Genomic DNA, 13,457 nt, shown 5'->3' on the forward strand with positions numbered 1-13,457 from the left:
ATCCGAGGTGGTTTAAATACAAATCCGTGATCCACAATAGAAAAAGGAGAGAGTGTGGAAACCAATGAGCCTTTGTACCTAAGTTACGGTCAGAGCGAAAAAAGATGCGTCCTGCACTGCACTCTAATCCTTCACTCTCACGTTCCTCATCCACGAATCTTTCATCCTGGCTCAAATTAATGGGGTAATCGTCGCTTTCTCGGTCCCAATCGCTCTCGCTGCTGGTGTAAACAATGGGGAAATGTGAGGAGACTTTCAACTTGTGACGTCACGCCACTTCCGGTACAGGCAAGGCTTTTTTATCAGCGACCAAAACTTTATCGTCGATGTTCTCTACTAAATCCTTTCAGCAAAAATATGGCAATATCGCGAAATGATCAAGTATGACACATAGAATGGATCTGCTATCCCTATTTGAATAAAAAAAAAAATTTCAGTAGGCCTTTAAGTTGAAGTTGATCAAAAAAACAAAATAGAGCTGCTGCATGGAACTTCAGTTTTAAAGGAGAACATTATCACAATTTCAGAAGGGTTAAAACCATTAAAAATCAGTTCCCAGTGGCTTATTTTATTTTTCGAAGTTTTTTTGAAAATTTTACCCATCACGCAATATCCCTAAAAAAAAAAGCTTCAAAGTGCCTGATTTTAACCATCGTTATATACACCCGTCCATTTTCCTGTGATGTCACATAGTGATGCCAACACAAACAAACATGGCGGATAGAACAGCAAGCTATAGCGACATTAGCTCGGATTCAGACTCGGATTTCAGCGGCTTAAGCGATTCAACAGATTACGCATGTATTGAAACGGATGGTTGTAGTGTGGAGGCAGGTAGCGAAAACGAAATTGAAGAAGAAACTGAAGCTATTGAGCCATATCGGTTTGAACCGTATGCAAGCGAAACCGACGAAAACGACACGACAGCCAGCGACACGGGAGAAAGCGAGGACGAATTCGGCGATCGCCTTCTAACCAACGATTGGTATGTGTTTGTTTGGCATTAAAGGAAACTAACAACTATGAACTAGGTTTACAGCATATGAAATACATTTGGCAACAACATGCACTTTGAGAGTGCAGACAGCCCAATTTTCATCAATTAATATATTCTGTAGACATACCCTCATCCGCTCTCTTTTCCTGAAAGCTGATCTGTCCAGTCCAGTTGGAAATTCATCTGCTTTGAGTGTCGCAGGATATCCACACATTCTTGCCATCTCTGTCGTAGCATAGCTTTCGTCGGTAAAGTGTGCAGAACAAACGTCCCATTTCTTGCCACTTTCGCATCTTTGGGCCACTGGTGCAACTTGAATCCGTCCCTGTTCGTGTTGTTACACCTTCCGACAACACACCGACGAGGCATGATGTCTCCAAGGTACGGAAAACACTCGAAAAAACGGAAAATAACAGAGCTGATTTGACTCGGTGTTTGAGAAAATGGCGGATTGCTTCCCGGTGTGACGTCATCGCTCCGAGAGCGAATAATAGAAAGACGTTTAATTCGCCAAAATTCACCCATTTAGAGTTCGGAAATCGGTTAAAAAAATATATGGTCTTTTTTCTGCAACATCAAGGTATATATTGACGCTTACATAGGTCTGGTGATAATGTTCCCCTTTAATAAATAGATAATAAGACGGTAAAGACAGCAGCCTGAAGTACTGGCACAGTGCAAATAAACAACAAAAGATTGGATTTGAACTGGAAAGCGATCTGGAAGACTGGTTCAACACGCAGAGAGCAGACGGCCAAGGAGTTTCCATCGAGCAGATCCGACTAAAAGCCAAAACAATGGTCTGTGACACCACCTATCCCCCACATACAACACTGTCCTTTCAACCATTCTTAAAATACTATGCAATTTAGCTTCCTACAAATTACAGGAGTTAAAAACATTCTAGTCACCTTCTGTGACATTTTGTGACATTTGTTTACAACTGAATAGAATGCTGACGTGGGGGATTCCGACTATTTTGGACTGGTGGTAGTCGATCCACAGCAATCGTGCTTCCACACAATACCTCAAGTTATACCATCCCTTGTATTGTCACATCTTGACTACTGCCCAGCAATCTGGTCTAATGCATCTAAACAAGAACTAAATAAAATCCAGTTTACCCAAAACCGAGTTGCCAGAATAGCTCTCCATTGCTCATTTAGGACTGGCGTTGAGATCATGCATACTGAATTGTCATGGATGAGAGTTGGTGAAAGACTAGATTGTAGTTTGATTCTATTTTTTTTTTAAAAATCTATCCATACCATAAACCTTCATATCTGTATTCTCAGCTGTTGCTTGCTAATGACAGTCACAACTATGGTACCAGGCTAGCCCTAAGAGGTGCTTTCACCCGTTTTAAACCCAAAACTGATGTTTTGAAAAAGACTGTAATGTATCGGGCAATCACTTACTGGAATCGACTTCCACAATATCTGGTATCAATCACCAGCATAGTGGGTTTTAAGAATAGACTAAGAGAATAATTTGTGTTGATAAATGGCTTTTACTTTGAATAGTAGAGTTTTAACTTGCACTTACAAATATAGCGACGAACTGTAGTTACTGACAGTGGTTTTTCTGAAGTGTTCCTGAGCCTGTGTGGTGATATCCTTTACACACTGATGTTGCTTTTTGATGCAGTACCACCTGGTCCGTCATATCATGGCTTACGTGCAGTGATTTCTCCAGATTCTCTGAACCTTTTGATGATATTACGAACCGTAGATGGTGAAAACCGTGAATATCTTGCAATAGCTTTTGAGAAATGTTGTTCTTAAACTGTTCGACAAGTTGCTCACGCATTTGTTCACAAAGTGGTGACCCTTGCCCCATCCTTGTTTGTGAATGACTGAGCATTTCATCGAACTTTTGAACGTTCTCAGTCTTTTTTGCCACTTGTGCCAGCTTTTTTGAAACATGTTGCAGGCATCAAATTCCAAATGAGCTAATATTTGCAAAAAATAACGTTTTCCAGTTGGAACATTAAATATTTTGTCTTTGCAGTCTATTCAATTGAATATAAGTTGAAAAGGATTTGCAAATCATTGTATTCTCTTTTTATTTACCATTTACACAACGTGACAACTTCACTGCTTTTGTACATGCAAGACTCAATTGTTAGGTGTGTATTTACCATTTGGAATGCATAAGAAAAACCAAACATATGTGTTCTTTTCTGACATAATTATTTCCAGTATGACTGATCTGATAAGGTCAGAGTGCAGAAGCGTTACTCTCGTGATGTCATCCCACCCCGAATCTACGGAAATTGCCAAGACATTTGAAGCGGAATATTTCAAAATTGCTGACTAAATTTCTTGTCATTTGCTGATGTTTAGACAGTATTTTCACATACTTTGCAAAATACAATTGGATATGATGAAGTGGATACAATGAAACACAAATAAGCATATAAAGTCAACTTGTTTGTCTTTTTGTGCTCTGCAGATGTCTGTGAAGAACATCTCTCTGAGCAGCAGGAGTGGACCTCCAGGATGAAGCAGGAGGAGCCACAGCCCCTCCACATCAAAGAGGAAGAGGTGGAGCCTCAAGACCCGCACATTAAAGAAGAAGAGGAGGAACACAGCATCAGTCAAGAGGAAAAGCATATTGAAGAACTGGAGAAAGTTGATGTCCCCAAGATGCCATTGACTGGTGTCACTGTGAAGAGTGAAGACGAGTTCAAAGGTGATGATAAAGATTCTAAAGGTGATATTAAGACATGTGACACTGACCACACACACTTTCAATGCTCTCACTGTGACAAAAATTTTAATTGCCAACATAAAATGAAAAGACACATGAAAATACACAGTGGGGAAAAAGATTTTTCCTGTTCAATCTGTAGTAAAGGTTATACACAAAAAAGTCATTTGAAAAGACACATGAAAATACACAGTGAGGAAAAAGATTTTCCCTGTTCAATCTGTAGTAAAGGTTTTACACAAAGAGATTTGAAAATACACATGAGAACACACACTGGAGAAAAACACATTTCCTGTTCAATCTGTGGTAAAAGTTTTAGAAATAATGCTTATCTGAAAACACACATGAAAATACACAGTGGGGAAAAGGATTTTTCCTGTTCAATCTGTAGTAAAGGTTTTACAGCAAAGGGTAATTTGAAAAGACACATGAGCACACACAGCGAGGAAAAAGATTTCCCCTGTTCAATCTGTGGTAAAGGTTTTACAGCAAAATGTGAATTGATAAGACACATGAGAAGACACACTGGAGAAAAACCGTTTTCCTGTTCAAACTGCAAAAAAAGCTTTTCGGAACGATCAACGCTTGTACAACACATGAGAAGACACACTGGAGAAAAACCATTCATTTGCTCAGTTTGCGATAAAAGATTTTCTACCAAGAAAAATTTGAAAAAACACACGAAAATACACACTGATCCTTTCGTCTGTTTAAAATGCAGCAGAAGCTTTTCTGAACAAGCCAACTTTGTATTGCACATGAGAATACACGACGGAGAAAAACCATTCAAGTGCTCTTACTGTGCCAAAACGTTCCAATACAGTGGTCATCTGAAAATGCACATGAGAATACACAACGGTGAAAAACCATTGAAGTGCTCTTACTGTGACAAAACGTTTCAATACGGTTGTCATCTGAAAAAGCACACAAGAGTACACACAGGCGAAAAACGCTTTTTCTGTTCAATTTGCTTTAACGGTTTTTCAGAAAATAAAGATTTTCAAAGACACATGAGAACACACACTGGAGAAAAACCTTTCGTTTGCTCCGTTTGCGGCAAAAGATTCTGTTTGAAGCAAAGTTTGAAAATACACACAAGAATACATACTGGTGAAAAACCTTTTTCCTGTTCAGGGTGCAACAAAAGCTTCACTATTCGAGCAAACCTTCTGGTACACATGAGAATACACACTGGAGATAAACCATTCATGTGCTCAACTTGCAATAAAAGATACATTCGAAAGGAAGACTTGGTAATACACACAAGAAAGCATACTGGTGAAAAACCCTTTATCTGTTCAGTGTGTGGTAGAGGTTTTGCACAACATCCCTATTTGAAAAAACACATGAGAATACACTCTGGAAAAAAACCATATTCCTGTTCAAGGTGCAATAAAGGTTTTACTGAACGACAATCGCTTGTAAGACACTTGAGAACACACACAGGAGAGAAAGAACCGGAGTAAGAAACAGTGTGCTGGTGAGAACAGCAAATGAAGCTGCAGGATTCTAAATAAGCTGTCATAATGCTGACGTTCCAACAACATCACCACTTATATCATGTGTGACACAATCATGTCAATATGCTTCCACAATTTCTAGAGTACATTTTCTTTGTTTTGTATTTTACTTCCAGTCAAGTACATGTATTATTATTATTAGTTCTTTCTACTCCTTTTTTGGACATATTGTAATGAGAAATTGTGAATATGGGACATATACACTGTAGCTACACTACATGCATGTTCAAAATAAACTAATACCGATGTCAAACAGCAGCAGTAATCAGAGGATTCATTTCAAATCTAGAAATGTTTTTGATTGATTGAAGCTTTCATTGGCAGATCGTGAGAGAAGAGATGAATGAAATGGGGAAAAAAAAGAGTAAAGATGTGAAAATAATAGATGCTAAAAGACTTGAGTCGAAAACTACAAAGCGGTGAGGAAGCAGGACCAGACTCCTCTCCAGGCGACCTTTTCTTTGAACTGTTCTGTAACCAAAGGCGACGGCTGTTTACAACCCCCCTCCCTTAGAAACAGCTGTTGCCATGTAATCAGGGAAAGTCCAAATAAAAGAGGAGGCGTACAATCTTTCGTCAGAGCATGTTGGAACACAGATTCAAGATTGTTTATTGTCATATGCACAGTTTAACAGACAGTTTGCCGTATAATGAAAATCTTACTTTGCTAGTCCACCCTTCAACAAGTGACACGGTACTTAGCTAAAATAAAAATAAAAATGTATATACAAGAGACAGTAAGTAACATAACATTATTACACATTCTGATTGACAACCAACAGAAGAGATCAATGAAATGGGAAAAAAAAGAGTAAAGATGTGAAAATAATAGTAGCTAAAAGACTTGAGTCGAGAACTACAAAGCGGAGAGGAAGCAGGACCAGACTCCTCTCCAGGCGACCTTTTCTTTGAACTGTTCTGTAACCAAAGGCGACGGCTGTTTACGACCCCCCTCCCTTAGAAACAGCTGTTGCCATGTAATTAGGGAAAGTCCAAATAAAAGAGGAGGCGTACAATCTTTCGTCAGAGCATGTTGGAACACAGATTCAAGATTGTTTATTGTCATATGCACAGTTAAACAGACAGTTTGCCATATAATGAAAATCTTACTTTGCTAGTCCACCCTTCAACAAGTCACATATACACTGTAGCTACAAAATAAATTAATACCGATGTCAAACAGCAGCAGTATTCAGAGGGTTCATTTCAAATCTAGAAATGTTTTTGATTGATTGAAGCTTTTATTGGCAGATCGTGAGAGAAGAGATGGATGAAATGGGGAAAAAAAGAGTAAAGATGTGAAAATAATAGATGCTAAAAGACTTGAGACTTTAAGAGGAGGGAAAAGTGACAGTTTATTTGACTGGTGTTAGTGAATGTGATGTAGGAATGACAAAGTGAGGGAATCTATTCCACAAACACTTCGGTTCCTTTTAGATCTGAAAGAAGTGGACACACAATACAACCATGTCAATGGAAACAAAGATGTGCAAAGTGTGGAGGAGAACATTGTCAGAATAATTGTATCTAAGTTATCACAAAACTTTGTGTGGCCATGAGTTCCCGGCGAGCAGGCAAAAGCTGTCTTTGATCTTACCAAGCAGAAGGCATGTAAAACTCCACTGTGTAGGATGGGAAGCAACATGAAGGTGTTCTGTTTCTTTGATGTATTGTGATCCACAGAAAGATGTTGTCTTGACCTGAGAACTACAAAGTGGAGAGGAAGCAGGACCAGACTCCCCTCCAGGTGACCTTTTCTTTGAACTGTTCTGTAACCAAAGGCGATGGCTATTTACGACCCCACTCCCTTAGAAACATCTGTTGCCATGTAATCGGGGAAAGTCCAAATAAAAGAGAAGGCGTATAATATTTTGTCAGAGCGTGTTGGAACACTGTGCGAGAGTACAGGTGTACGCACTCTCCTCAACTGAGCCAAATATAATTCTGTCTCTGTTTAATTCCTTGCTTCTTGTCTTGTTTAATAGATGTCATCGGTGTTTGAAGCTGACAAACATGCTTATGGTAAATGTGCTAAAGATGCTAAGCTAATGTGTTTTAAGTGGGGTGGGGAGCATAGTGCTGCACATGTGGGACGTGCAGTCCAAAAACAGGCTAAACAAGTGCAAAGTTACAAGACAGAAATGCACTAAACAACATTGGCGCTGATGAAAGAAATATTGTTGCGACAAGAAATAAAGAATGATGATGTAGACGGTGGTGGAAGCTGCTGAGCATTATTTAGGAATGAAATAATGTAAAGCAGAATAAATACATACTATTCTGACTCTTAACCAAGAGGCAAAACGTCAGTTATATTTCAAATCATAATGCAAAAGGACAAGAAGTCCAAATAAGAATTAGTGAAAATAAAATTAGACCTAATTTCATTTGCATTCAACAAACTAGGTTTCATATTCATCTTGATCTTGTGATATATGAATTGTATGAAAGGAAATTAATTATTTATCCTTTTGTACCATATTGGTATGTGTCATAAGTCATGTATGAGAAGCAGCACTCAGGAGCAGATATTTAAAGCCAAAGATTGTTCAGTCGTCTGCAGCTGACATTTCTAAACCAGAGGACTTTGACCGGACTGGAAAGTCAACTCATGGGAAGAAAGAAATGAAACCATATCCCCCCGCCCCGACTTTCTTTACAGCATTAGTGTCGCGAAGAATTCTCAAGTAATCTTAATATTTGACTAAAACCACAGTGTCCACTAAATGATAATACATTTTACTACAGTGGAACCTCAATTTACGAACCCCTCCTATTTGAGAATTTTTCCTTGTACAAACGTTTAGATTTGAGACCCTTTCTCGTCAGCTTCTCCTCCGCTGATGTCAATGTACAAACCCCGTTTCCATATGAGTTGGGAAATTGTGTTAGATGTAAATATAAACGGAATACAATGATTTGCAAATCCTTTTCAACCCATATTCAATTGAAGCACTACAAAGACAACATATTTGATGTTCAAACTCATAAACTTTTTTTTTTTTTGCAAATAATAATTAACTTAGAATTTCATGGCTGCAACATGTGCCGAAGTAGTTGGGAAAGGGCATGTTCACCACTGTGTTACATCACCTTTTTTAACAACACTCAATGAACGTTTGGGAACTGAGGAGACACATTTTTTAAGCTTCTCAGGTTGAATTCTTTCCCATTCTTGCTTGATGTACAGCTTAAGTTGTTCAACAGTCCGGGGGTCTCCGTTGTGCTATTTTAGGCTTCATAATGCGCCACACATTTTCAATGGCAGACAGGTCTAGACTACAGGCAGGCCAGTCTAGTACCCGCACTCTTTTACTATGAAGCCACGTTGATGTAACACGTGGCTTGGCATTGTCTTGCTGAAATAAGCAGGGGCGTCCATGGTAACGTTGCTTGGATGGCAACATATGTTGCTCCAAAACCTGTATGTACCTTTCAGCGTTAATGGCGCCTTCACAGATGTGTAAGTTACCCATGTCTTGGGCACTAATACACCCCCATACCATCACACATGCTGGCTTTTCAACTTTGCGCCTATAACAATCCGGATGGTTCTTTTCCTCTTTGGTCCGGAGGACACAATGTCCACAGTTTCCAAAAACAATTTGAAATGTGGACTCGTCAGACCACAGAACACTTTTCCACTTTGTATCAGTCCATCTTAGATGAGCTCAGGCCCAGCGAAGCCGACGGCATTTCTGGGTGTTGTTGATAAACGGTTTTCGCCTTGCTTAGGAGAGTTTTAACTTTCACTTACAGATGTAGCGACCAACTGTAGTTACTGACAGTGGGTTTCTGAAGTGTTCCTGAGCCCATGTGGTGATATCCTTTACACACTGATGTCGCTTGTTGATGCAGTACAGCCTGAGGGATCGAAGGTCACGGGCTTAGCTGCTTACGTGCAGTGATTTCTCCAGATTCTCTGAACTCTTTGATGATATTACGGACCGTAGATGGTGAAATCCCTAAATTCCTTGCAATAGCTGGTTGAGAAAGGTTTTTCTTAAACTGTTCCAACAATTTGCTCACACATTTGTTGACAAAGTGGTGACCCTCGCCCCATCTTTGTTTGTGAATGACTGAGCATTTCATGGAATCTACTTTTATACCCAATCATGGCACCCACCTGTTCCCAATTTGCCTGTTCACCTGTGGGATGTTCCAAATAAGTGTTTGATGAGCATTCCTCAACTTTATCAGTATTTATTGCCACCTTTCCCAACTTCTTTGTCACGTGTTGCTGGCATCAAATTCTAAAGTTAATGATTATTTGAAAAAAAAATGTTTATCAGTTTGAACATCAAATATGTTGTCTTTGTAGCATATTCAACTGAATATGGGTTGAAAATGATTTGCAAATCATTGTATTCCGTTTATATTTACATCTAACACAATTTCCCAACTCATATGGAAACGGGGTTTGTAGATCCACTATGAACTGGACTCTCTATATTATGTTGGATCCACTATGGACTGGACTCTCACTATTATGTTAGGTCCACTATGGACTGGACTCTCACTATTATGTTAGGTCCACTATGGACTGGACTCTCACACTATTAACCAGATTCACTCGACGTCCATTGCACCGGTCGCCCAGGGGGGTCACCCACATCTGCGGTCCCCTCCAAGGTTTCTCATTGTCATCTTATTGGGTTGAGTTTTTCCTTGCCCTGATGTGGGATCTGAGCCGAGGATGTCGTTGGTGCTTGTGCAGCCCTTTGAGACACTCGTGATTTAGGGCTGTATAAGTAAACATTGATTGATTGATTGATTGATGCACGGAACTTTGGAAGTAAAACCTTGCATCTGGTGCATCTTTTTTGTTTTGTTTTTATTTTTAGACCCAAATAAGTTCCTTAATGTTCCAAAAGCGGCTATTCAAAGAATGGCGCCACCATGTGGCGGAGTTCATGTCGTTCAGCTGTGGAGGCGCTCTGTGGCGGATAAAAGTGATCATAAGACCAGCGCTATCATATAATTAAATGTGTGTCAGTAAGCAGGTGAATTAAAAACTATTTTGCCGACAAAAAAAATGAAATGTGTAGCGATGTCCCCCAGATATGTCGTACTGTCGCTTTAAGAAGAGCGCATGCGCAGTGCTGGAGGGCGTTTGGGGCTTTCTCGCGAGATCTGACAATAGCGCGCGAATAAAACAGGACGAGGGTAAGTCAAAATGGCGTTTGATGAAGAAGACGTTATTGTAGTCTTTAGAGTCCTGCGTTCTTAATCTGTTCGAATGTGTACACTTATGTCGTTTAATGGAGTTAAACATCGTTCATGATAGTTTGTGTTTGGATACTTTACGTACGTGCTAGCTTAGCGCTAGTTAGCTTAGCTTGCTAGCTGCTAACAAAGAGACTCGGGGGTTATTATAAAGATCAAATGTGAGTGTAAAGTGTCGTGATTGTGTGAAAATGTGCGAAGGAATGATAGCAGAGTACGAGGAGGAACTTTCTTCAACAAAACAACATCAACTACTGGACGCTGTTCTCAAGAAACATCAACTTGTCTTACTCAGTACAGGTTTGTTTCATTCTTACTCTCACGTGTTTGCAAGCTTTATGTTTATTTATTAACACAATGCTTGAATATTTATGCCTTTAGAAGGATGATTTGTTTATTGTCTTGTGAGGATGATGCACTGCTTTGTTTTTATATTGTTCATGCAAATAGGACAGTTTCAGGAAAGGAGACAAATCATTGTTTATTTAAAGCAGGGGTCGGCAACCCAAAACCTTGAAAGAGCCATATTGGACCAAAAATACAAAAAAAAAATCTGTCTGGAGCTGCAAAAAATTAAAAGCTGTATATAAGTCTAATAATGAAGGAAACACATGATGCAAATGTCTATATTAGCTATAGTAGCCTACTATCAAAATGACTATGTGCCGCATGCTGAAGCAAATCGTCGTTGACAGAAATGTTGAAATGTAATATTTATTCTACACATTAGACAGCATTAGTAAATCAGAGGCTACTCAGAAGGTGAGATAACTCCTGGAAATAACTGGCTTTTAATGGCCAAAAGTATAGATGTGTGTGTCCAAGTTAAAGGAAATGGCAAAGCTGTCTTCTTTTAATAGATTTATTACAATCTTTGGCAAGCTAGGTAATGTTTGCTGTGGTCTGGAACAACATGACACACAAACAACTGTCTGAAATGCAGCCAATGTTACATACAAATAATGTGTCATGAGTAGAGATGTCCGATAATGGCTTTTTTGCCGATAGCCGATATTCCGTTATTGTCCAACTCTTAATTACCGATTCCGATATCAACCGATACGATATACACAGTCGTGGAATTAACACATTATTATGCCTAATTTTGTTGTGATACCCCGCTGGATGCATTAAACAATGTAACAAGGTTTTCCAAAAATAATTAAACTCAAGTTATGGGAAAAAATGCCAACAAGGCACTGCCATATTTATTATTGAAGTCACTAAGTGCATTATTTTTTTTTGACATGCCTCAAAACAGCAGCTTGGAAATTGACACATGCTCTCCCTGAGAGAGCATGAGGAGGTTGAGGCGGGCGGGGTTAAGGTGGGGGAGTTGAGGGGTAGCGGAGGGGTGTATATTGTAGCGTCCCGGAAGAGTTAGTGCTGCAAGGGGTTCTGGGTATTTGTTCTGTTGTGTTTATGTTGTGTTACGGTGCGGATGTTCTCCCGAAATGTGTTTGTCATTCTTGTTTGGTGTGGGTTCACAGTGTGGTGCATTTTTGTAACAGTGTTAAATTTGTTTATACGGCCACCCTCAGTGTGACCTGTATGGTTGTTGACACAAAGGAAGTGCCTTTAAGGTTTATTGGCGCTCTGTACTTCTCCCTACGTCCGTGTACACAGCGGCGTTTTAAAAAGTCATACATTTTACTTTTTGAAACCGATACCAATAATTTTGATACCGATAGTTTCTGATATTACATTTTTTAAAGCATTTATTGGCAGTCCGATATTATCGGACATCCCTAGTCATGAGACATGCAAAACTAAATTATATACAAAAAGGATGAAAGTAAAGGATATTAAATGAGCTCAAATATACCTACAAATGAGTCATAATGATGTAATATGTGCATACAGCTAGCCTAAATACCATGTTAGCATTGATTAGCTTGCAGTCATGCAAGTGACCAAAAATGCCTGATTAGTACTCCAACAAGTCAATAACATCAACCAAGCGCACCTTTTGTGCATTCACGCACAGCATAAAATGTTTGGTGGACAAAATTAGAAGATTTTACATGTTAAACAAACTGTTGCATCACAGTCCACACTATGGTGAGTTCAAGACCCGCCGAAATTAGTAGGACAAAACGATGTGCACCAAATACTCTCATGAGTGAAGCATACACACAAACATATTAAACAGTGGGCTTTCTAACAATTGGAGGAGACTTTAATACAGCAAATCTTAAGACTGTATTACCAAAATTGTAAGAACACATACAATTCCCAGCAAGGGGGAAAACAATTCAGTGTACCGGTATTCAAACATCTAGCATGCCTACAGAGCCGTACTGCTCCCCCACCTGGGTAGGTCAGACCAACGCTCCTCCTTGCATAAACCCCTCATTCAACAAACAAAGCCCACAAAGAGGACCATCACCACCTGGCCCAAGGACGCCCTCCCCCGATTGCAGGACTCCTTTCAATATACACAGTGGGATGCCTTCTACCATGAAGTCCTTCACAGACGCAGGACTGTCTTACATCAAGTGCTGATTTGAGAATTGTGGATAAGTGCATCCGGGTGTTCCCTAATCAGAAGCCCTTGAAGACGAGCCATGTCCGTATGCTTCTCCGGGCCCGTGACTCCGCCTTCAGGTCAGGTGACAGAGCGTTGTACAGCGCCGCTTGTGCCGACCTGAGAAGATGCATTAGAACTGCCGAAGCGGAATCAGGGCTGTACGCTTAGCTTTTTCCACTGTGCCACGGTGGAAAAAAAATAGGAGCAATATCAAATATCACAATTTCATTATGAACACTCAAACAAGGTACACATGTGCACTCATACATATAAACATTGCCATCATTAGGCCTACTGTAACGCTCAATTAAAGACAGAACATCCCTGAACTGTGCTAGCACTGTCGGTAACACTAGTGTAGGGCTGGTCGATATGGATCAAAACTCATATTGGACCCATACCGATATAGCTTGGTCCATAAACTAACCCATACCGATATAGCTTGGTCCATAAACTAACCCATAAATGGAAA

At 39.7% G+C, this 13,457-nt stretch overlaps 1 protein-coding gene across 1 annotated transcript in view; it reads left to right on the forward strand.

Moving 5' to 3' along the window:
- The window catches only part of LOC133611932 (uncharacterized), a 151,676-nt gene that overhangs the window by 5,763 nt on the left and 132,456 nt on the right, over positions 1-13,457 (forward strand). Inside the window, exon 4 of the mRNA XM_072913688.1 lies at positions 3,452-3,691. Within this exon, the coding sequence (XP_072769789.1) occupies positions 3,452-3,691 (240 nt within the window). The remainder of the gene's footprint in view (positions 1-3,451; positions 3,692-13,457) is intronic.

Source organism: Nerophis lumbriciformis, linkage group LG08 (genome assembly GCF_033978685.3).
Source record: "Nerophis lumbriciformis linkage group LG08, RoL_Nlum_v2.1, whole genome shotgun sequence".
In the NCBI taxonomy this organism is placed as follows: domain Eukaryota; kingdom Metazoa; phylum Chordata; class Actinopteri; order Syngnathiformes; family Syngnathidae; genus Nerophis; species Nerophis lumbriciformis.